General features: G+C 35.9%; 1 protein-coding gene across 11 annotated transcripts in view; it reads left to right on the forward strand.

Annotated features, from left to right (window-relative positions):
- Window positions 1–22,020, forward strand: part of LOC138060864 (poly(A) RNA polymerase GLD2-like) — a 45,694-nt gene that overhangs the window by 14,148 nt on the left and 9,526 nt on the right. For 6 of the 11 annotated variants that reach the window (XM_068926448.1, XM_068926450.1, XM_068926451.1 and 3 more), the window contains exons 8-13: window positions 595–664; window positions 4,359–4,435; window positions 6,160–6,246; window positions 7,840–7,968; window positions 12,089–12,132; window positions 18,483–18,619. In XM_068926448.1, the coding sequence (XP_068782549.1) occupies window positions 595–664; window positions 4,359–4,435; window positions 6,160–6,246; window positions 7,840–7,968; window positions 12,089–12,132; window positions 18,483–18,619 (544 nt within the window). Of the gene's footprint in view, window positions 1–594; window positions 665–4,358; window positions 4,436–6,159; window positions 6,247–7,839; window positions 7,969–12,088; window positions 12,133–14,276; window positions 14,479–18,482; window positions 18,620–22,020 lie in introns of those variants that run through there. The other 5 variants (XM_068926454.1, XM_068926453.1, XM_068926452.1 and 2 more) reach the window with 4 other exon arrangements.

Here is a 22,020-nt window from a genome sequence, read left to right on the forward strand (position 1 = left end):
AACCTCAAGCCTGCATAGTGAAGATACACTAATGTTAATTTTTTTTGATCAATAAAGTGCATAACTTCAACAGTAAGCACAATGCATGATGAAAAAGTAAGCGGATGATGTGTCCCCTCCACAACATAGTGCCAGGTTTAGGTATCTGGCCGTCTAGGGGTCTGTTCTTCCTCCCTTCTTTTTGAACTGTGATTATAATTACTCAGGATTTGTATTATAAGTACTGCTCAGTGAAGGCATTGTAGAACTGAGCTCCTTATGTTTAAATTTCTTGAATATACTTAAATATCTTCCACTAGTGCTTTTCTCTAATGTTTCATGCTTTGTTATTTATTTATTTTTTTTTTTACACAGTTTCCTCGATTTGTATTTTTGTTGCCAGTTGCTAAAGGTTACTTAATTTATCACAATGTTTTATGAGAATATTTTTGATACACTTAATAAGCTGTTACTAGTATAGGTCACCAGTCAGTTTGACTCCATGCTGCTTTTTGAAGAGGGGGGGTGTTTTTTTGTTTTTATGTTTTTGTTTTGTTTTTGTTTTAACATGAGCACTTTGCATGAGATTTAATTCGGTATTTTTCTGCCTTTCAGCAAGCTACATTGAGCGACCTCAGCTGATTCGAGCAAAAGTGCCAATAGTGAAGTTCAGGGATAAAGTCAGGCAAGTACTGTGTTCACCATCATTTCTTAGACTCTAAAACAGGACGGTACTTATCTACTGTGCGTGTGAATAGTTTCACTGAAGTCATGCTTTGCTTATTTGCGTTGTACTGTAGTGAGGTTGCAAATTTGTACAGCTAATGTGCAGTGGCAATCAGCTTACCTCTCTGCAACAGTTTTTGTGGTTGGAATGCTGTTTAGTTTCTGTGGTGTGAATTAATAGCATATATGGTTAGAATACCATTTATATGGCTAATGTCTGTGTAGTAGACTCTAGTTAACAGATGCTTTTTCACAGGAAAATAAAGGTGGGAAGAAAACTGCTGTGAAAGATAATTTAGCTTTCTGTACAAACATCTTAAATAGTGAGCTACTTAAAGAGTGATTCACAGCTGTTATATTGTATAAAAACTATAAAACAAGCCTTAGTTCTTTATAATGACATTGTTAAAATATAGAATGCCTCCCTAGAAAATAGCAGAATATAGTCTTCTAAAATGAATAGTTCACACATTTTTAATTAAGAAAACAATGTGTAGTGTTACATGCTCTATTCACAGCTTTCGGTACTGACTTGGTGACTTTTATTTTTATTTTTTAAAGGAGGGAGTAGTTGGAAAAAAGTAGATGTGTTGTACGTTACTGTTATAATGTACATTATTCTACTACCTCTCAATTGTTTTCCTGTCTTCATAAACAAAGTATAGAGAACCATGCTGTTGTTGTCATGGTTGTATGAGTATGTCACTTAAAAAAAAAAAAAAAAAAAAAAAAAAAGTACAAAGCACTCTGAGAGTCTGAGTAATGTTCAAATCTTCCTATACTTATAGGACTACATCACATAAGAATTACGTATATCACTTTAATGTAATAACATCGTTTCACTATTCTTAGTGAATAGGACTTTGAGCAACTTTTTTGTGCCTAACTGTCTTATCCTGCCCACACACTTCTAAAATTCTGCAACCCTGTCTCTCTGGCCTTTAAAAACAAACCAACCCACTTCTCTGGTCTCTTTTTGTGTAGTATTCTTTTATCAGAGCAAAAACCCTGCTGTGATAGAACGGAATCTGTCATGTTCGCAATTTGAACTAATAAACACCCTCCAGTTAAGCTCCTCTTGCATTTGAGATTATACAATACTTTTTAGGGTTTTGATATATACTCTTTTCATTTACACTCTAACCCCATATTTACCTCTGTGTGGTTGTCTGCCTTTTAAAGATTCAAATATTTTTTGTGTAATACCTTTCTCTTATCCAGTACAGTAGCTTGTTTCTCCTACACTTTCTGAAAATATTAAACTTATCAAGTTAAAATCTGGGGTATACAGCTTACCTGCATACAACAATGCTAGTCTTTCTATGGATACATTAAATAATATATTCCTGGTAAAAATCTTGAGTAAATCATGGAGGTAAAGGAAGATTTTTTTTTCTCAATTTTAAATTGAGTTTTAAAAGGAAACTTTAATTATAGAAGTGAATAAGTGAGAAAATGGGCATTCTTTGTAGGCATTTACAGTCCTTGCTATAGTCACTTGCAAAAAAATGTGACAGTCATAATATTCATATACCTTATAGACAGGATTTGAAGGATTCTTTCTTTCCTACTAACTCAAAGGATAATCTTCTTAGAGTAGAAGCTGCCCATTACGTTTTGCGGGGGTGGGGAGGGGGAACAGTACAATTCGCTCTTTGGTTTTCCTTCCCTCCCCCCCCCCCACCATCCAGGTATTTTCCCATTATGTACCTTTTCACTTCCATGCGTGTTTTGTCTACACATCTGTCTCTTTCTGGTCTCTTACCAGGCTCTCTTTCCTATGTTTCCCTTCAGCTCATACACATACTCATTCACCCAAGAGGTCTTGAAAAATGGATTGGATACCCTGTAACCAGGGGACTAAACCTGTTTTAGTCAAAACCAGAAACTAAACGTGAGAAGCTTCCTGTCAATGCCAGTTTTCTTGATACCCAGCTGCTGGGGAAGGTGATAGAATTCAGTGGATGCCAATCTCTGCAGCCAGACCCAGATTGTAATGTGTTGCGTCAATGGTCAATAAGTGCCTGAAAGTTGTACCTCGCCCACTTGATTTGATTTGGTGAAAGGGAGAAAAAAAAAAAAAAAAAGCATTGAGCTTGGTTTTGTTTGTTCTCCTTTTTGATCTTGGTGGTTTCTTAGTGCTTTAACGGTAAGGGAAGAGCATTGGCACTTAAAAGCTTATTATCCCTATTTTTTGTCGTCTTTCCCAAGAAGTAATTCCAAAATCAGCTCAGCTACCAGTCAGGCCTTCAATTAATTAACAACATTTCTGTAGCGCAGAGGACACAAAAGCTTTCTGCATTTGATGTGGAAATGACTTTTATTTTTTTCTCCTTTAGTGCTTTTGGTAGAACTTGAGTCAAAACAGCACAAATCCCTTTTCAGTTGCTGTAACTGCAACATTTGTTAAACGTGCATGTTAAAGTATAATAGAACTACAATAGAACTTGTTTAATCAACATCTAGTAAAAAGTAATCTTGCCAAGTGGAGTTAACTGAAATTACATATGCTGCCTGACAATTTTCTTTGCTATATTTGCACATATAACTACTATTCTTATTGGTGTTTGTGCTTATTTTAACAACTGTCAAGCAGTAGCTCAAGCAAGTAGCTCTTGCATTATTGTTTACGACCTTCTCAAAACATCTGAAAAGTCATGTTTAATATTAATTCATGTTTTAAATTGCGTAATATTTTTGATACAAAGGATATTTTAAAGTAGTTGATGTCAGAAATCTGTTCAGTATATTTATAAGTAGCTGTACATTGCAGATACCTACTCTTTCCTCAAGAAGAGGCTCTTCTTGCTGCAAGTTAAAATGTTGTTATAGTTTATTGGCCGTAAATTTGGTTATTGTATCTTGAGTACTGTATTTAAGCTGTATAAGTAATATGAAATTCAGATTATTTGATATGGTAAAATAAAGCAGACAGTACTTGTTTGCTATGCTCTTATTTGCTGTTAGCATCATGAAACAATTACTAAAAATTGCATGCTCTGAAACAGTTAAGATGATTTTCTCAAAATATACACTGTTTACTAAAAAAAACTTTCACTTCAAAGCGCTTGTTGCTTATCTCCAACCATTGTTGCAAACTCAAGCAACAGTACGGGTACTGATGTGTGTGTTGTTGAACTGGAATCTCTCAGGAATAAGAGCAGTTAAATCTGAAATGTGTAAGGAGGTTCTTGCCTTCTGACCTATTATAGTTAGTTCTCCTACTCCTTTCATTGGTGTGATATGCTAAACTAAAACCTCAGAGAATCCTGCCTGGCATCGAAAGATGTTTTATCAAACCCGCTATCCATAGTAAATCATGTATTTGAAGCCTAGTTGTGAAAAAGATTTGTTAAAAGTCCAACAATTATTTGATATATTAAGTTGTCCTAAGGTCTAAGCTTAGTTCTACCTGCATCCTCCACATAAATCAACATCATGTTTTAAAGACAATGGAATTCCAAGTCCATGGCTGTACTGTATGCAGACTCAAAGTGGAAATCACAGCCTCTAACTCTTACTGTGTGAAGAAAGAAAATCCTAGAATATTGTCTTAAAGTTGCATTTCTTTACCTCTGTCATTAATAGGTAATAAATATTCTGAAATTAAATGCTATGGCATTTGATTCATTTTCTTTTCTCCTTCTCCATAGCTGTGTGGAGTTTGACTTGAACGTAAACAATGTTGTAGGAATAAGAAATACATTCCTTCTGAGAACCTATGCATACAGTAAGTTTTTAATATATTTTATTATTTCTGTGACTTTTTGCCTGCAGTTTTAGTTTGTATTTTAGTCTTGATATATTCAACTCAATTTTATTATTCTATTATGTTACTATGTATAATTACCTAATTAGCTTCCTTAGATAGCTTTTAGGTAATTTCTTTTTGCTCTAAATGTGTGGAGGCTACACAGCAGCCATGTTTTTAATTGAATATTACAATATTCAGAAGATAACAAAGTATCTTCATATGAAGGTCCACATATTTATTACAACGGCTGCTTCAGTCTTCTGCAGATAATGAGATGGGGGAAGAGGAGCAGAACCAAATACATTATTGTATTATTCCCTTTGTACCAATGATTATCATGTGATATCATCTCCTATTTCTTTTATTTCCCTACAGCCACTGATAGGTATGCATGACTGATAGCTAGCTGTGCTAACATCTTATGATACAGAGTCTTTCCTTGGAAAATTTGAAATACTTCTTCAATTTTTAGACTAACCGCAAAACAAAAGAGGGTTGTCTCTCCTCAGTAGTTTGCATTTCAGTAGGAGATTGTGGAACAGACTTCTAAAGAGGAAATAACAACAGCACTCTTACTGCTGAGCTAAGCTTTTTTTTTGCTTAGCATCACGATGTCATTTGGCAGATAAGTGCGTAAGGAGCAGATCTCAGCCTAATTCCTCTAGGCCACCTGCATTTCAGCCTAGTAAGGTCACCCTTTACAACCTCCTTCAGTTCTTGCATACATAAATTCCTTCCTTTTTACGGTATGAAGTTATCAGTACAAGTTATGCTTACTAGTTACTTTTGGCTAATACTTAGAACCAGGATAGTCCCACAGTATCCCATATTCAGGGAGGATCTTGTCCTGGAAAAGTTGTTTAACTGTAATTTCCTGGTATACCCAGGAAGGCATCCACCTAGAAAGGGATTTCTTTCTAAGCTTAGAAAGTTTAGAAAAATAATCTTTGTCATTCACAACTACAGGTATGGGCTCACTTCACTAAGTCTAATGTTAATATTGTTGTTCCCAGGTTCTGCCACCAGTTTCCCATGTCTCAGCACTTACTCCTCTCAGCAGTTCACTATAGGGACAGGCAGGAATTTAGATGTGAAAAAAAGCAATGGAAGGGGTCCGTGAGGCCCAGCCTTTTTCTTTCTTTCTGCCTTGGTGTCCAGCTTCATCAGGTTTGCAGGCTCCTTAATATGCACTGTCAAAATTAACGTAATGTCTCCTGATGATAGTGATAAATATCACTGTTTTCTTGAGGTCAAGGATCGAGTTACTAACTAAGGGAGACTTTTAATTAAACGGATAATTTCTTCAATGTGCAAGACCTGCATAAATAGGCAAGCTTTATCAAGCATAGTCTGTCTTCTCTTCTTTTGGATAAGAAAACTCTCATGTGACTTCAGACAAACAAACAAATGAAAATTATTATCAACCATCTAGTCTTTATATAAACTTTTAGAAGTCATATCAACCAGGTCAAATAGCATTAGAAGTGTTAGCCTGCTCACTTAAAATTTGCATGGCTGAAGGGCTTCACCCTGCATGCCAGGAAAAAAAAATTCAGTTGCCTCCATTGTGTAAGATATATGGATATTGTTATTCTGTGGAATTAGATGCTCGAGCAAACAAGGGGCTGGTTAACTTAGTGAGCATGATGATAATATTCACAAATATTTCTGTGGATGCTCTTCTGTCTTTTCCAAACCAGCCCTTCTATGTTGGTGCATCAGGTGCTGTAGAAGAGATCAAAGATTATATGACAAAGTGAAGCAGAAGGTCCACAGAAGGAGAAAATGTAGGTAGATTAAGTAGAGCTAGCATCTGGAATCTATTGCTTTTGTGTTATTGGTTGGTCACCTAAGGAGGCATGTCTGGAATGAAATCAGCAATTGATGGGTGGGATTTTTCAATTAGACTGGAAACTGGACCTTTTAGCTTTGAGAATATGACATTACCGTACATTTTCCTGACATTACCGTAAGAATGTCAGGAAAAGCTTGCTGGCAGCTAATGACACGCTAATTTAATTATATATAAACAACATGTACTAGCGTACACCAAAACCTAATCTCAGAATGAAGTTAACTAAAAAGAAATTTTTTCCATTGTGACGCTCAAAGCGAAGTCCAGTTTAGAATTTGAGCCTATTTGCATTTCTGTCTCGTGAAATATCATGTTTCTGTTATTGAGGGTTCATATGATATCGGTATACTAATTCTTCTGCATCTTATCTTATAACAGTCATAATTTTTAATGCAACCACTAGTGAAAGATGTAGAGGATTAGGTGACTGGTGGCAAGGGCTCTTGTTTTTAAGAGGTCTTCCAGATTTAATTCAGGACATTTGTTACAAGAAGAGTGCCAAGTCCAGAGGCATATCTGCTGAACCATTGTAAATAACTTGTAAGAGGCAGCATGTTTGTTTGGGATTTTCAAAATAACAGAGAAAGCAACTGATGCTGTTATAGACAGTATCTCTTGTCCTGGATGCAGCAGTTGCCAATTGATGTATTCCTGTCCTGATGTGCAGCATACAAAACTTTGCACAAAGATGTGAGGTTAGAAGAGATTCTCCAAAACACGTGATTGCCTGGTCCATCGTAAGGTGGTTCACTGGGCTGATGATTCATTTCCACATATCTGGAAATAATAAATGAAGTATGCTGTGAGATCCCTAGGAGATAACGATTAGTGACATCTCCCTAAAATATGTTACAACCTTTGTACGGAAGGCTACCTACATTCCCTCACAATTCAGAAGTTCAGAGCCGGAATGTGACTATTAGCATCTTTCCTGATGAAAAGGTTACGTCTTGATTTTAATATTTTGTCTAACAGATCTCATCTCCAAAAAACCACTAAGGACCAGGCAATTTTAGAATTGCTGTTTGAATGCAGTGTTTATTGCTTTCATGGACCCTGAGGAAAAATTAAGAATGAGTTCTGTGTCTTCCAGTCAGAAGAATTCTTTTCCTTGTCCTCAAAGTTTATATAATCTAAATAAAAACTTACATTTGATCTGTCCTGGAAGCAGTTTAATTCAGGAAATGAGTACAATGAACTGGAGGGAACTGCTGCATTAACTGGCACATCCAATTTTGTCTTATCTGCAGGTTACCTGGCATGGCCCTAGTAATGCATCTGTGGATCTTACTACTCAAAAGATATTTTCAAATGCAATTTTTTTTCCATTTTTTTTTTTTTTAAATAAGATGGACAGTAGTTGTAGGATAACTAAGTAAATTCTGTAAATGGCTTACAAAAGGTAACTTTAGAGTACAAAACGAGTATCATATTGATCAAGCGGGAATAAAAATTATTTGATCACTTTCTAGTTACTGTTATTGTATTTCTAGTTATTTCTGATAAGTATTTATTTTACTTACAGTTGAGAATCGAGTTCGTCCGTTAGTACTGGTTGTTAAGAAGTGGGCGAGTTTTCATGACATAAATGATGCCAGTCGTGGTACTCTAAGCAGCTATAGTCTTGTGTTGATGGTTTTGCACTATTTACAGAGTAAGTATTTTTTGCCTTTTGAAACTGTTCTTTTAAAGTTTTTTTTTTTTTTAAGTTGGTATTTGTGTAGGTTTCCCCTTTTAAAATTAAACACTAGCAGGAATCCTTTTCCACACAAAAAAATCTGAAAACGAAGTGTTTTTACTCCCTTTCCTTAGTGCTTCATTTTTATCTAACAAGCGGACCTCTTGTCTGGAATCAGTTATCAGCTTGAAAAAAAAAAAAATCAATGTACCTGCAGGATGTTGTGTAACTATAAAATAAACTCAAGCTCTCATTAACAAAAACCTGTCCTTTGTTAGCTATCCACTGTACGTCCGCTGTACATATTGCTTTGTGGTAGCAAATTATTTAGTAGTTCCAAGGGAAACAGCTAAACATCACAATTTCAAGTTTCTTGCACTTGGGAACTTTCAAGAAAATTCAAAGGGACAACAAATGCTGTGGGGTGATTTTTTTGATTGTTGATGACTGAACGTGAGGGCATACATATGCCAGAATGTACACATGGTTAGGAAATTTTCTCATTACTGTCCTTTATTAAGTGACTGGTGTCCCATTAGAAATTGGGATATTTGACTGCCAGTAGCAGCATCTTTTTTTTTTTTTGCGACTTTAACATATTGAAACATTAAACTTCTATCTGGAGCTGGGAAGCCTTACCTGCGGAGTTAAGGATCCCTGTTGAGAATTCAAGGAAGCTATGCAGTTCAGAAATGTTCTTGTAGAATAGATTGAAATGAGCTCATCCCCCTATTAGTGTCTATTATTAGAGAAATCCATGTTTGTAGTTTTGTAAGTTGTGATCCTTGCTTAAGACTTAAGGAATTGCATAAGAAACCATTTAGCTCAGTATGAGCTTCTTATTTATTGGGAGATAGGTGATTTCAGAAGGATAGGCAAGGAGCCCCTGAGGTGTAGGTCTTGTGGAGTAACATGCCTGCAGAAGTAATTTCTTAATTCCTGTCAGTTTATATATGAACTTTGTATTTTGCTGCTTATATTCATTCATCTTTTGTTTTAATTTTTTTGTAACCTGCTGATTGTTCTTGTTCATTGTATTTATTTTAATAACAATGTATCCTTAATATTTTATGATCACATCTGTAGATAAAACTGTGTACATGTTCATTTTAGATTTTTCCCTTTGTCAACCTGTGTAGTGGGGTTTTTTTGTTTGTTTTTATTAATCAGATAAAAAGAGATAATGATTGTTTAGTTCCTTTGACAGCTTGTTTGGCCAGGAATATAGATACCCACTGTAGGGTGGGTAGCCAATTATTTAGTAGTTCCAAGATCATGCTACACCCACTCTGTACGAGGGCTGAAAGCTTTTTATGACAGTTGCCTGAAGCTGGTAGTTTTCTTTCAACTGAGGAGTATCTTTAGTAGAGGATCTAGGAAGGCATTTTGTGTGCTTGAGATCCAGTTGGCTGGGTTGCTTTGAATTCTTTGATCCCTGTAGTGTGTGCAAATTATTAACATACCAATCATGAGGATAGTAGGTAGTAAGTTAGTCTATCCTGTGCTTATGTTCTTTTCTCTACATTTGCTGTGGTGGTGTTCCATAGACTTGATTCTGTGAAAAGAAAAAAAAAAAAAAAAAAAAGTTGCAACGTCTGTTGCCACAGCTCTGACACAATATTGTAGGTGATGGATTTTTAATGTAGACTCTTAACAACAATAAAAAAAAGAATTGTTGATTAGAAGAGATGAATGACAATCAACTTAAAAATAAAATGGCTAAACTGATTATTAGATACAAGAGTGAAACTGGTGAGAGCTACTGGGTGCAAAGATCGCTATGCAAAGGTGAAGCACATGCAAGAGATGAGGAGGAGTATCCTTACGCTGTCTAGCAGTTAGTGACCATCTTAACTGTGACTTGATAAGCATTTGATACTGTTAGTCTTAGCCTTTTAGTGGAAGCAGGTCTTTTCACTTGGAAATTTATTCCCAAAGTGTATTTTCAGAGTATTGCAGTAACTCTAAAGAGTGATTGGGAGAGTGGAATTTCTTGTATTAGGTGCTGTATGCAGTCATGAATAGCCAATTACTGAGCTGTGCATAAAAGTAATGCACAAAAGGGAAGACAGTGGGAGTTGCAAGCAAATATAAATGTGTAGGCTTGCAATGATGTTAATAGCTCTGCAAGCATGAGGGCATTTGCTGTTGTCATCTGTGGCAGCTGCCACAGCTGTCTGGGGAAGAAAAAAAATCTGAATAATATTTTTCATGCAGAACTGTGATCAGTTCAGCTGCCTATTATCAACAGTCTGCAAGCCAGAGGTAGAGAGTTCTTAACCTGTTCTCCATGAGCCCTTTCTGCTAAAAAGGCTGGAGAAATAAGGCTCTGGACATGTATCTGGTGCCAGCTGTTTGAATTCTGATGTTTTATTCCTGCAAGTTTTAACTTCTTTCTCATTTCTACTACATGTATATGATACTTCTGTGTCCTGATCATAGAATTTGCTAGTAGGACTTTTGTTGATGGCACTAGGAAGGAAAATGGCCAGCTTTCTTTCAGCAGGAAGTATGGTCTCTTCATTAGGCAAATTTCTTTTCTGAACTACTTAATCTGTTTCTGTTTTCTTATCATACTACTGTGGAAGTCTTTTGACCTAAGGTTAGTGTGGCTTGAGTTTATTTTGTAGGTGCATCAATGTTCTGTGCATGAACTTTCCTCCAGGTAACAGGTCCAATTGTCTTGTACAGTAGGAAAAGAAAAACTCAGGTGGCAAACACTAGTGGTACCACACTTAGTGGTAAGTGGTAACTTTTTCCCCTTAACCCCTGTTGTCTTAATGCATCATGCAGACCCAGAAATTAACATGAAATATCTTGATTACTCATACTGCTCAGATTTTGTTGCCTGTTCTTTCAGTATAGCAGAGAATGGGAAAATATCCAAGATATTGTAGAAATAAGATACCCTTTCATATTTCAAAACGCTCACAAACAAAATAGAGTGATTATTAAAACAGCTGTCATCATATTCTTAGCAGTCCTGCTAGTTAATATAGTATACTCTTTGAAAATATCCTAAGCATGTTCTGAGAATTCTGCTATTCCAATTTTTTTCCTCCGTATAGAAAAACATCTCTTCACCTGTGAGACGTTGTTTCAAGGGTGAATTAAATCCCAAGTCAAAGTCCTGTGTGTTGAACATAATTATGATTTTCCCTAGTGAATGATATGGACCAATTTTGTTTAAAAAACATGCTGATGAAGTGATATTGAAACTTTGCTACCAGGGTTGTGCAGTTGCTATAAGGCTTGAATGGGATATGAATGTTTTTGGGATTTTTTTTTTTTCTTTCTCTCTGTGTATCTATAGCACTATCTCACCTGGGAGATAATTCTTTATCTTGTTATTTTTAGTATGCAATATGTTTTACCTGTCCGTGACTTTAATACTAGATGAATTATCTAGTTTCTTCTGTATTTATTAGTATCACTAGTGTCTGTATGATCTTTGTCCTGCTTGCTGTTTAGAAGACCAGCTAACAGCATCTGACTATATTTGTTTTTTTGTGGGAATTTCACTCGCCATGACTGATAAGTATGTTGGGCATTTTTTTGCTGTAGTCCAAGTTATTTTTGGAGACTTAACATTTAAAAAAACAAAAAACAAAAAACCGCCAAACTTTGTAGCTGAAGAAGTATACTTATCCAGCATCTGGAGATTTCCCATGCTGTGATATAATCAGACTATATTAGATGATTTTAAAAAAGAGAAAGAGAGAGAGAGAGAGAAAGTGTGAAGGTATGATTGACTGCCCTTTAAGGAGTCTAGGTGAGTTTCCTGTGGCCATGAATTAACATGAATTTTAAAAGGCAAGTGGTACCCAGCTGCTGTAGAACTTTTCTTGTCTTCTACGAATGGCAATATCTTAGTAATAGCTTCCCTTAACTGAATTAACTTCTTATTCTACTATAGATAAAATGTAGTAATAGAAGGGTTTGTGGAATAACTTTTATTTTACAACATGCATGAAAGTGAAGTTCTGAGTAGATGTTTCTAATGTGGAATTTCAGTCCAATCCTTTGGTGTAGTTGATGTGATATTGTTTCCTGTGAATTACATGAATCACAGCAACTTTAAACTTTTTTTTTATAGCCCTACCTGAACCCATCCTTCCATCCCTCCAAAAAAATTACCCAGTAAGTGTTTCTTATGAATTATTACTATGTCATATATGTGAATGAAGCTTATCTAAAATATATGAATTCTTAAGTATCTATAATAGGTTGTTAAGCATAGTTTGTAAACATAGATATTGATAAACTTAGTGTGGAGTGTGAAAATGGTTGGTTGCTGCTCTTGATCATTTCTTTAGTGAAAACATTTTTATATGTGACAAAACTTTACACACACTTGGCAACTAGTGCTGTTCACCAAATTCTCTCTATGCTAGGCTGCAAATGCTCCAGTGTCTTCTGTAACTTTCTGACTGTTTTTTTCTTAGTACATGAACTACTGTTGTTTCCGTCTGATTGTGCTATTTCAGGATTTCATAACTTCCAACAGCTGTTGAGTTGCTTATGTCTTCCATCTGATACGTCTTGGTTCAGAGGGTGAATGGTATATGTTTACTAAGGAGGCTCTTGGAACCTCACAAAATTGGGCTTCAGTTCACACATTTAAAATCCCTTTTTAGGACTTTGCTGTTAGATCCAGATTATACTCTGTTGATTTCCAGAGGACTATGTGGGTCCGTACGCTTTGATCCTCAGCAGAACGAAGGCTGTAATTAGTGATCCTTAATCTAAGGAAGATTACCTAGAAATAACAGCTACCCTCTTAAATACTTGTCTGGGACAAAGGAGCTATTGCTGAATAGCTCTAAGTAATAATTTGCTAAGAGGCGTTCCGTGTTCTTTCTTCCTCACCTTTCTTCTCAGTATCACTTTACATTTTTCTTATTCGTAATTGCTATACTTTGATCTGTCTGTCTATATGTGTGTTTTAATACTGCTGGTAATTGTTCTGAGTTAGTCTCAAAGCCGTTCGTTCTTCTTGCATATACTTCCTATTATGCTGAAATGGGAAGATCTGATAACACTATATCAGGGAGAAATACTGTGCTGTCAGCCATCTTGGATAATTAAGATAACTAAGATGCAAAAGAAGGCTTTGAACTACAGTAAATTGAAGTTTTATCCCTATTTTGTAATCCTGTTTATGTATACCTTTGTTAAATTTTATGGTCTTTCTTATTTTGATTTTTATTGTACTATGCACCTTCTAATCTTTTCATTGTTAATGCTAAAAAGCATATGAAGCTGTTTTTGATTTCTTGCATACATAACTCAATCTGTATTTTTTTATTACTTGCTAATTATACTTCCCTAAAGCTCATGCTGTAGTATTTTAAGTTTTGTGTGACATGTGATTTAAAGAAAACAACTCTAAGAATCAGTAGCTTCTGATTTCTTTGTAGTAATTACTGAAACATTTATGTTTGTAGTGTTTGAACTGTGTAAATGCTTTTAGAGTACTTCACAAATACTAATGGTTTAAATGATTAAAGCAAAAGTATTCCATAAACGGAAAAAAATGTGGATGTATACAAAATGCAAGGGTTCTTATTGTACCCTGTGAAAATGGTAAAACTTGCAGGTTCCTGTGTGCTTTCTAGGACACTGCAATAGGAATAACACTTTATTTTGTTTTAACATAATTTGTGTTAGTTATCTTGTGTTTGGGAGGACAGACTAAATATTCTAAGATTACTAATAAAATAAAAATATTCTGTATACTCTATACCTGTTCACTATAAAACCAAATCAAAGCTGTGGATTAAAATACTTAAATTATGCTAGAAACTTACAAATATATTTTTGGTCTACTGTTTCTATTAAGAATATAATTAAGTGTCCCAATAAATGCTGTGAAAGTTATAATTTCTGAATACTGATACTGCAAATAAATTCAAAATTAAAAAAAGAAATACACTAGAACAATTCTGGTTTTACTTCTAGCTTACAGTAATAATTACAAAGCATGGGAAAATGTCAGTGTCCTAAGAAACGATATATCTTACTTGTGGTGGTAGCTGGTCAAAGCAGTGTCCCTGTTCTAATACTACATATAAATACTATGTCTCCCCTTCTGAGACAAAACAGCTCTATTTGCAATCAGCTTTTTTCAAAATCAAATTTGCAGCTCTAACTGCAGCTTGAAAAGACTTCTACACTTTGAAAAACTGCCTGTTTTAAATTGCAGGTGCAATGTAGAACAGACATACGTGCCTTGAATAAGAAACAAAAGGCAGATTCTCTGATTCAGTATATACCTTTCATAGATCTGTGAGAGTGAGAAGTCCTGGAAGGCTCCCAGGTCTGCCCACCCGTGGACCGTGTTGCCACAGGGAGTCTTCGGCTGGCACAGAGCTGACATCTTGCAGCTGTGAGTTTAGCAGGAACGCTGGGGTGCAGGAGAGGTGGGAGCCCCACTCTAGGGCTTTCAGGCTGGCAGGCAGCCCCTTCTTCTCCAGCCTGACCACATAGACTGGAGTAGCCCACAAGATGCTTTGATCGGTCCCAAACTTACAGAGAACTTACCTCTGAATTAGGACTGTGACAGATGAGCCCAGGGGAATCTGTAGTGGCTTAAGGCACTGCTACTTCTGGTTGTTTTGCCTGTACCTTTGCCAGAAATAAATGTTGCTGTAACTGTATGTCAGAAGGGAACATATGGCTGAGTCTCTCATGTTCCAGGTTACAGTCTGGCATATGAGTTAAATCCAGATGGAAGTGGGTTTCCACTAGTACTCTGGATTGGGAACTTCAGTGACTCTAGCCTGAGCATGCTTTTGTTTCTGCTGCCTCAGTTTCACAAGCAGTGGTGTTTTGCAAAGGGATGTGCGGGAGAAGGGATGATGCTTAAGCTTCTGTAGTTACTTCAAACATCAGGAGTCAGTCCTTGGACAGGTGCAATTTGCTCTCCACTTAGAATTGCACTTTTTTGGATAAATACTAGTGAAATGTTAATTTGTAAGATTGGAGAAAGGTAATTTTTGTAAATATATATGCATGTGTGTATGTGAATACAGGCACCTATCAAAAAGACAAGATACTGTTCTGAGGTTAGCATTATAAACTTTTTTTGAAGGAAGAACCTTGTACAGTCAGAATTAAGCTTATATTACATTTGAGTATCTTGATGTATAGATTTTTTGGATGTACGCTTGTATTCCTTTCCAGTGTGCAAGGTGGAAGGAGAATATGTGTCAGCATTATTGTGTCTTGAATATGATGCATGTTGCTGAATGCTATTGTTTCCTTGAGAAACCAGCCAACCAAACTAAGGAGAGGTCTGGCAAAAAAAGGCTTTGGAGTCTTTTTTTCTAGAATATTTTGAAATAACGCATAGCTTATTGATTTTGTTTCTCAATCAGGTTCTGAGGGTTTTTTTCCCCCCATTTCTTAAGATATAAGGCAAAAGTACAGCAAGCAAATGAGGGACTAATTCTAAAAGAAATTGGATTTGTTACCTTCTAGAGCAAGTTAAAAAGGGAAAACTTGCAGGGAAAGCCTTCTTGAAACTGAGCTAATTTTAAGGATGCTTTGTAATTCTCTCTTATTACCAGCCTCCCTTAGGTGTATTATCTGTAATTTGTACCTTGCTCCATTTATTTAGTTATTCCTTGAGTCCATCTAGCAGGAAGAAAAGAACTGTTATCCCTGTTTTACAATAGGTGAATGAAGGCGGGGAGAGACTAATGAGGTTTCATGGGTTGTCTGTGGCAAAGCACAAAGATGAGCCTAGACTTCCTGTGGCCAATCTGATATCTTATTCACTGGATGCTGAGTGACTGAACTGTTAAGAAATGACCTTAAACAGACTGCATTGTACGTTATTGATATATCTTGACAGAAGTTTTCATTAAATCTTCTCCATACCCTTTCTCAAGTTAAAGCAGTAATTAATTTGGTGTTAGGTGTAAAATTTCTAATCTGATAATAGCAATTTTCTCCATAGCTGATTTGCTGTATATCAGAAGGACAAAACATTTTTTTTCTTTCTTTTTCTTCTCTACAAGTGGTGATCAGCAACCCTCAATGTTTGTTTTTCTTTATTAAAAAAAAAAAAACTATTTCAGAAAATGTAGGAATTGCATCTCTTCCACCAAGAGTGCGTATCTTTGGAATGTGGTCTGTTTCCTGCTCCTCAAATGAGTTCTTCACATTTGCTGCACTGGTGCTTACATGACTTTCGATCAGCTGTAAATTCAATGAAGAGACAGGCAAACCGAATATTCTGAAAAATACCTTCATTTGGACTATACTTCTATCATAATCACCCTTTTCAAAATACAGTTTTCTAATTATAAAACTGCAAGTTTTCCTAACTTCATATTATATTAACTGTCAACAAATCTTATACATAAAATATCTTTGGATAAAATGGTCCTTCGTATCCTTTTGTTCTTTTCCTTTTTCTGGATTTAAGCATGTATGCGCACAGGCATGCAGGTACTTTTCTTTTTTTGCCATAAGTTTTATTACAATAATACTGAATATATTATCTTTTGCTATTGTTATGGCAGTTACTAGTTCATTGCTTACTTCATTCAAATTCACATTAATACAACATTAATACAAATGAACTAATCTTGATTAATATATAAAAATATAAAGAAAGTGTAGACAATATCCTTGTTTCCTTGTTTGAGTCACACTTAACATCAAGATTGCTAAGAAAAAGCAACATCCTCTTTAAGCTATTTTCTTTAGTAATATTACTAACTTATTTATTATTCTGCAAAAATAATAAACCATAGACCAGTTCTTCAGCTGCTCGATGTGCTAACCTTATTGCAGTGGCAGATTTTTCTTGCAGCTGAGAAATTTTCAGTAATTTGAATATATAAAGCATAAAGGAAAACTTGTTCTCCTTTTCAGAAATGTTTACTAACACTAGTAAGTAAATGTTTGGTGGCAGTAGACATCTGTCATGGTAATTTCGCTGCGTTTCTGTTTTTATTGTTAGAAGTCAGCAGCCCTTGTTCTCATTCCTCTTTCTCCCCATGTCCATTGCCCCATGTCCATGTCCATGCCCTGCTGTTACACTGCTAATACTAAGCCCATTTGTTAGGACTCTTCTGCAGCTTTCTGTGGGCATGGGGGCAAGGAGTGACTTTCACTCCAATAGGTATCTGATTTACTTTAGGTTTAAAATTGTATATACTGTACAATCTATAGAAAGCTTCTGTTCCCCTTTTAGAGCTTTAAATGTAAGCTGTGTATCTGCTTTTTATGTCCACCTCTGCTTCTGGTGTGTTCTGCTGGATTGTGAGGTGTTAAATTCTGAGCTCTGGTAACTATCGTAATGTCTCATACACAACATTATGTGATGTGAGAACAAAAGCCCAAAGTTTTTACAGCTGGAAACATGGCCTTTTTTGCTAGAATTGGCAAAAGAGGACAAGAGTCCCAAACTTTCAAATCCTACTAGGTTGATCACTAACCACCTTTGTCTTGGAGGAAGCATTGCCTGCTGTGAACATGGAAATAGTATTAGTGTGTAGTGTTTTCAGTAATGTACTGTAAAGTTAGAGAGTCACTGATACTACTCCTTAAAATAACAAAGTGAGGGAGGGGGCGATGCGCTAATATGACTGAATAGGTTCCTACACTTTTTTGTATCTGGGGTTTATTTTCTTTAAAATACACAGGACATTGCTGTAAAATATAGCATCCTAGTATTATCAACTTTTCAAAACTGTTTCTCTAGCTAGTAGCAGAAGATATATTCTCTTCCTTGTGCCTCCAGTCTGTCAGAGAAACCTAAGTGGACATTTAAGCAGTTAGCAAATTTAAAGCAACGTTAGCTTAGTCTTGAAAAGGAAACTTTCTGCACTGGTAATGGTGACTTTCCTTTTTAGCAAAGCTGCAATATTTCTGGAAGAAAAGCATACTTGAGCTTAAATGGTGGGATCTGTATATTCAGGTCTGTTGTAAAACTCTTCATTCTTTCAGATAGCTTGCACAGAGGAGGTGCTACCACAGTCTGAACTCATTATGTGGAAAGATGCAAGTTCATATTAGAGCTAATGGGGTTGAAATGCAAGTTGAACTCTATCCTATGGGAAATAAGTAAGGCCTTCCTTTTGGAGTGAGTGTTTCTGTACTGTAGTTACAGAAACTTAGAGACAACTACATTAGCTTCACGGACCCTGTCTCAGCTCAGCTGCAGCCACCTCAGTGCAGTCTACCTTCCTCTGCTTTTGTTCATGTGGTTTTACTAGTATGTAAACACCAGTTCAGAGATTCTTCTATGTTAAAATTCTTAAGCAAACAGAAGGTAAGGGATGGTCTCCTGGGCAAGGTGATTCTACTTGAGCTCAGTGGGAGTAACTAGCATCCAGCACAGCACTTGTTAATTTGTACTTGAACTTCTAATAAGCAAGTGATGGGCAGCCTTTTATTGTTACAAATAAAAATACATGCCAAGATTAAGGCTGTATGTGTGTGTATGTATATACTCTCTGATTTTATTTTGACAGGACTCTTTTGATCCTACTATGCAGTTGCACCTTGTTCATCAAGCCCCATGTACCATTCCTCCTTACCTCTCAAAAAATGGATCAAGTCTTGGAGATTTGCTAATAGGCTTCTTCAAATATTATGCCACAGAATTTGAGTAAGTATTAAACTCATCTTAGCATTTTAAAATATGTAAAATTTTGCTTTCTTCTGTGTGATGCATCAACATTTTAATTCCCTTGAAGAGGAAAGAACAGCAGCATTGCAGAAGTGATAACTGACAAAGAAAGGAAACAAGTGAAAGGATTTGAGGACAGTGGGAATGCTGATATAAAGTGTTCTCTAAAGTTCTTTGATTAGCCAAGGTGCTTTATTCTGCAAAATAGCTGCCAAAAGTCAGATAGCTCTGTCCTTCTGAAATAGCTTTTTTTTTTTTTTTTTATATTACACTGTTTTAAAACTGCATATCCCTGTGCAAGAAAGATCTGCTCTTAGTTTTAGTTTAAGGTATTGCTTATGTTCTGGAATTACTTGAACCCTAATAGCCGCACGTGTGTTCCATCACCCCAAGTCAGTGGAGATAATTGATCAGATGACTACTTACTTTAACCGTACTAGACGTGAACATAGACCATTTTTAGTGAGGAATTCTCCCGTGTCTAGGTGGATCACTAACCTTGTTGGTTTACTAGAATTTGAGTTTAATTTTGGCATCTGGACTTTCTTGTGAAAGAGGAATGGAAGACAGAGCAAGTTGTGAGGGAATCTGAGGAAAACCATAGATTATGAACGTTTTACCAAATTGTCAGTTGAGAATCTCTTAAAAAGATTGCTTGTGCATATACAGCGTTAGATGGTTGTATTTAAATAAGCTTAAAGGTTGCCTTAAAGACCTTGCTGTTGAGGCCATTGATTCATACATGTCACTGTCCATTTTGTGTATGTTCACCATAACTGTTCCCTGGAAGGAGAACAAAATGCATGACTGCTAATAATATTTATTATCATTTTTTGTAGTGTTCATATTTTACTTCAGTGTAAGGAATGAATGATCGTGAAATCCTTGAAAGCAAACGTCACTGGGGTGTGCACTGCATGTGGATTTTGTAGCTTAAATCCATATGGCCTGTGGCAATTCATGAGCTAACTGCACTTTGTGCATGCTTAAACCTGATCTTAAGAGAGATATTCGTATAAAGGGCTTTACTTTAACAAGTTCTACAGATAAGATCTTTTGTTCTTACAGTTTCGTTTGGGTTGTTGTCCAGGTGCTGTTTGCTAAACACACAAATTATACGATATTGCTATGCAGTCCTTAAATTAGGAACGTGAGGATGTCCTTTTATGTAGGATACTAGCTACATCCCTTGCTACCCATACATATAACGATCTGTTAATCTCTTCCTATCAGGAAGTGATCTATTTAGTAAATATTTTTCTGAGAGGGAGGAAGTTTCTGGTTTGCCTGGGCAAACTAGTCAGAAAGGTCTTGTCCAAATGCTGGAAAAATGTCCAGTTTGACTCTCCTGGTTCATGATGTGCTTGTCAACATATAGTCAGGAGCAGATTTCTGTGTGAATTGGGAGCTGGTCCCTGTATACTGTTACTTAATTTTTTTATTTTATTTATTTTTTGGCCTGCTGTTCATACTTCCTAGTATATCCTCAATGTCTAAGAATGACAACACTGCAGTATCATGACTTGAACTGATGGTAATCCCTGAATATTATTTTCAGCAATTATCATCATCTAAGGAAAAGATGTTACTTAAATTCCTCCTCAGAGCCATGGAGGAGCTTCTGGTTTAAAAAACAAAACAAACAAAAAAAAGGCTGAAAAGATTGAGGGGCTTAGTGTAAGTATAGAAGGAGAAGAAAAGAGAATCAAAAGGCCTTTAGAGCCTTTAAAGAAGACTGGAATGCAAATGAAGATTTGAGGGCATGGATACGAAAACCCACTAGAGGATAAATTTAGGTAACTAGAGAATGGCAGTAAGATAGTTGCTGAGGTCAAGAGAAGAAAATATTAAAAAAAAAAAAAAAACCAAAAACAAACTGTGTACACTTTGCCAGTTTTTCCAACATGAACTACATGTTAAATATTTAAACTTTTGACTAGTGATATTATGCTACAAAAGCTGTAGAAAATACTATTAAAATTCCCGTATTGAGAATGCTATATAGCTGAGAAGTCATATAAGGAAATGACACACCTAATGCAGCAACCTATATTATTTTTAGCTAATTTTGCTATGGAGTAAAACTTAATGAGTTTTTCTTGGCCATCGCCATCTCTATATCCCTGATAACTTTAAACCCTCTTTGAAAGGAGCAGGGTGCAGGTCTCGAAGATACCAGAGTTCCTGAAAGTTTTAGGAAATTTGATAATTGGATGGAGGAGAGAAACCCAAATTAGTGCCCATGCTCAGGAGAAGACAGGCAGAACATGGTGTTTAAATATTTGCACTTGTCTGATAGCCAGCCACTGAGAACAAATATAGCTCCAAGCTATCTGTAGTGTACATTATCTTTGCTTTGAGGTTGCTGATGGAAACATGTTGTGGGGGATAGAATTATTATTAGAGGTGGGAATGAGAATGAAATACACGGGACACAGGGCTCTGTTCTGCTTTTTGTGGAACTAGTATTTTACTCCAGAAGATGTAAAATATTTTCATTGCTGTAATCAATAATTTTATCGTTCTTTGCTTTTCCTGTAAAACAGTTACTAGTGTCTTTTTTATGTGCAAAATTTTTGAGATTATATCCCAAATAACATTATTTTTGATAAAATTATTGATTACAGCAATGAAAATATTTCACATGTTCAGGAGTTAGGCCACATTTAAATGACCTGCACTGTGCCAGTGAACTTTCACTATTGAATTGCTATGTTTGATAAAAAGATTACTAAAGAAAATACTGCAATATTCATACAAGTGACTTTTGTAGATTCCTATCTATGAAGTACGACACAGCACTGCAAGGTTTGATATACAGGATGTGTTTTGCTGAAAGAACAGCATGCGGTCAAGAACGATCAGATAATGTCATCATTTGTGATCATCATTTTGGACAGAATGAGTCATTGAAGTTACCTGCCTGGAATGCTTAACGGATCACCTATTTGCATATATTGGCTGGGAGGATGGAGATATGTTGTTTTAAATTTCTCCCTCAGCCTAACAAAGGCCAGTAGGTATTTCAGTTAAAATCTGTATGTTATCTTACTTGATGTAAATGGCAGAAAACGAGTAGGGCACAAAGGAAGACACATGCTGTGCAGCCTTAAACAAGTTTATCTCCTTGTGTTTTCCCTTTTTGCTATTTTATCCGCTTCATTTATTTAGACTATAAGCTCTTTCAGAGGAGATTGCTGATTGCCATGTATTTACACAATGCCCCATCCCACAGTCCTGCTCTGGGTTTTTTGCTATCTGTATAGAAAGCAGCTTTTCTCCCCTTCATAAGTTATCACCAATGTTATTTGGTAATTTGGATTTTTTGTTGGACTTAGACACCACATCTGGCAAAGCTTAAACAATTTGCCAGCATGGTT

The sequence above is a fragment of the Struthio camelus genome, chromosome W, assembly GCF_040807025.1.
Source record: "Struthio camelus isolate bStrCam1 chromosome W, bStrCam1.hap1, whole genome shotgun sequence".
NCBI classification, from domain to species: Eukaryota; Metazoa; Chordata; class Aves; order Struthioniformes; family Struthionidae; genus Struthio; species Struthio camelus.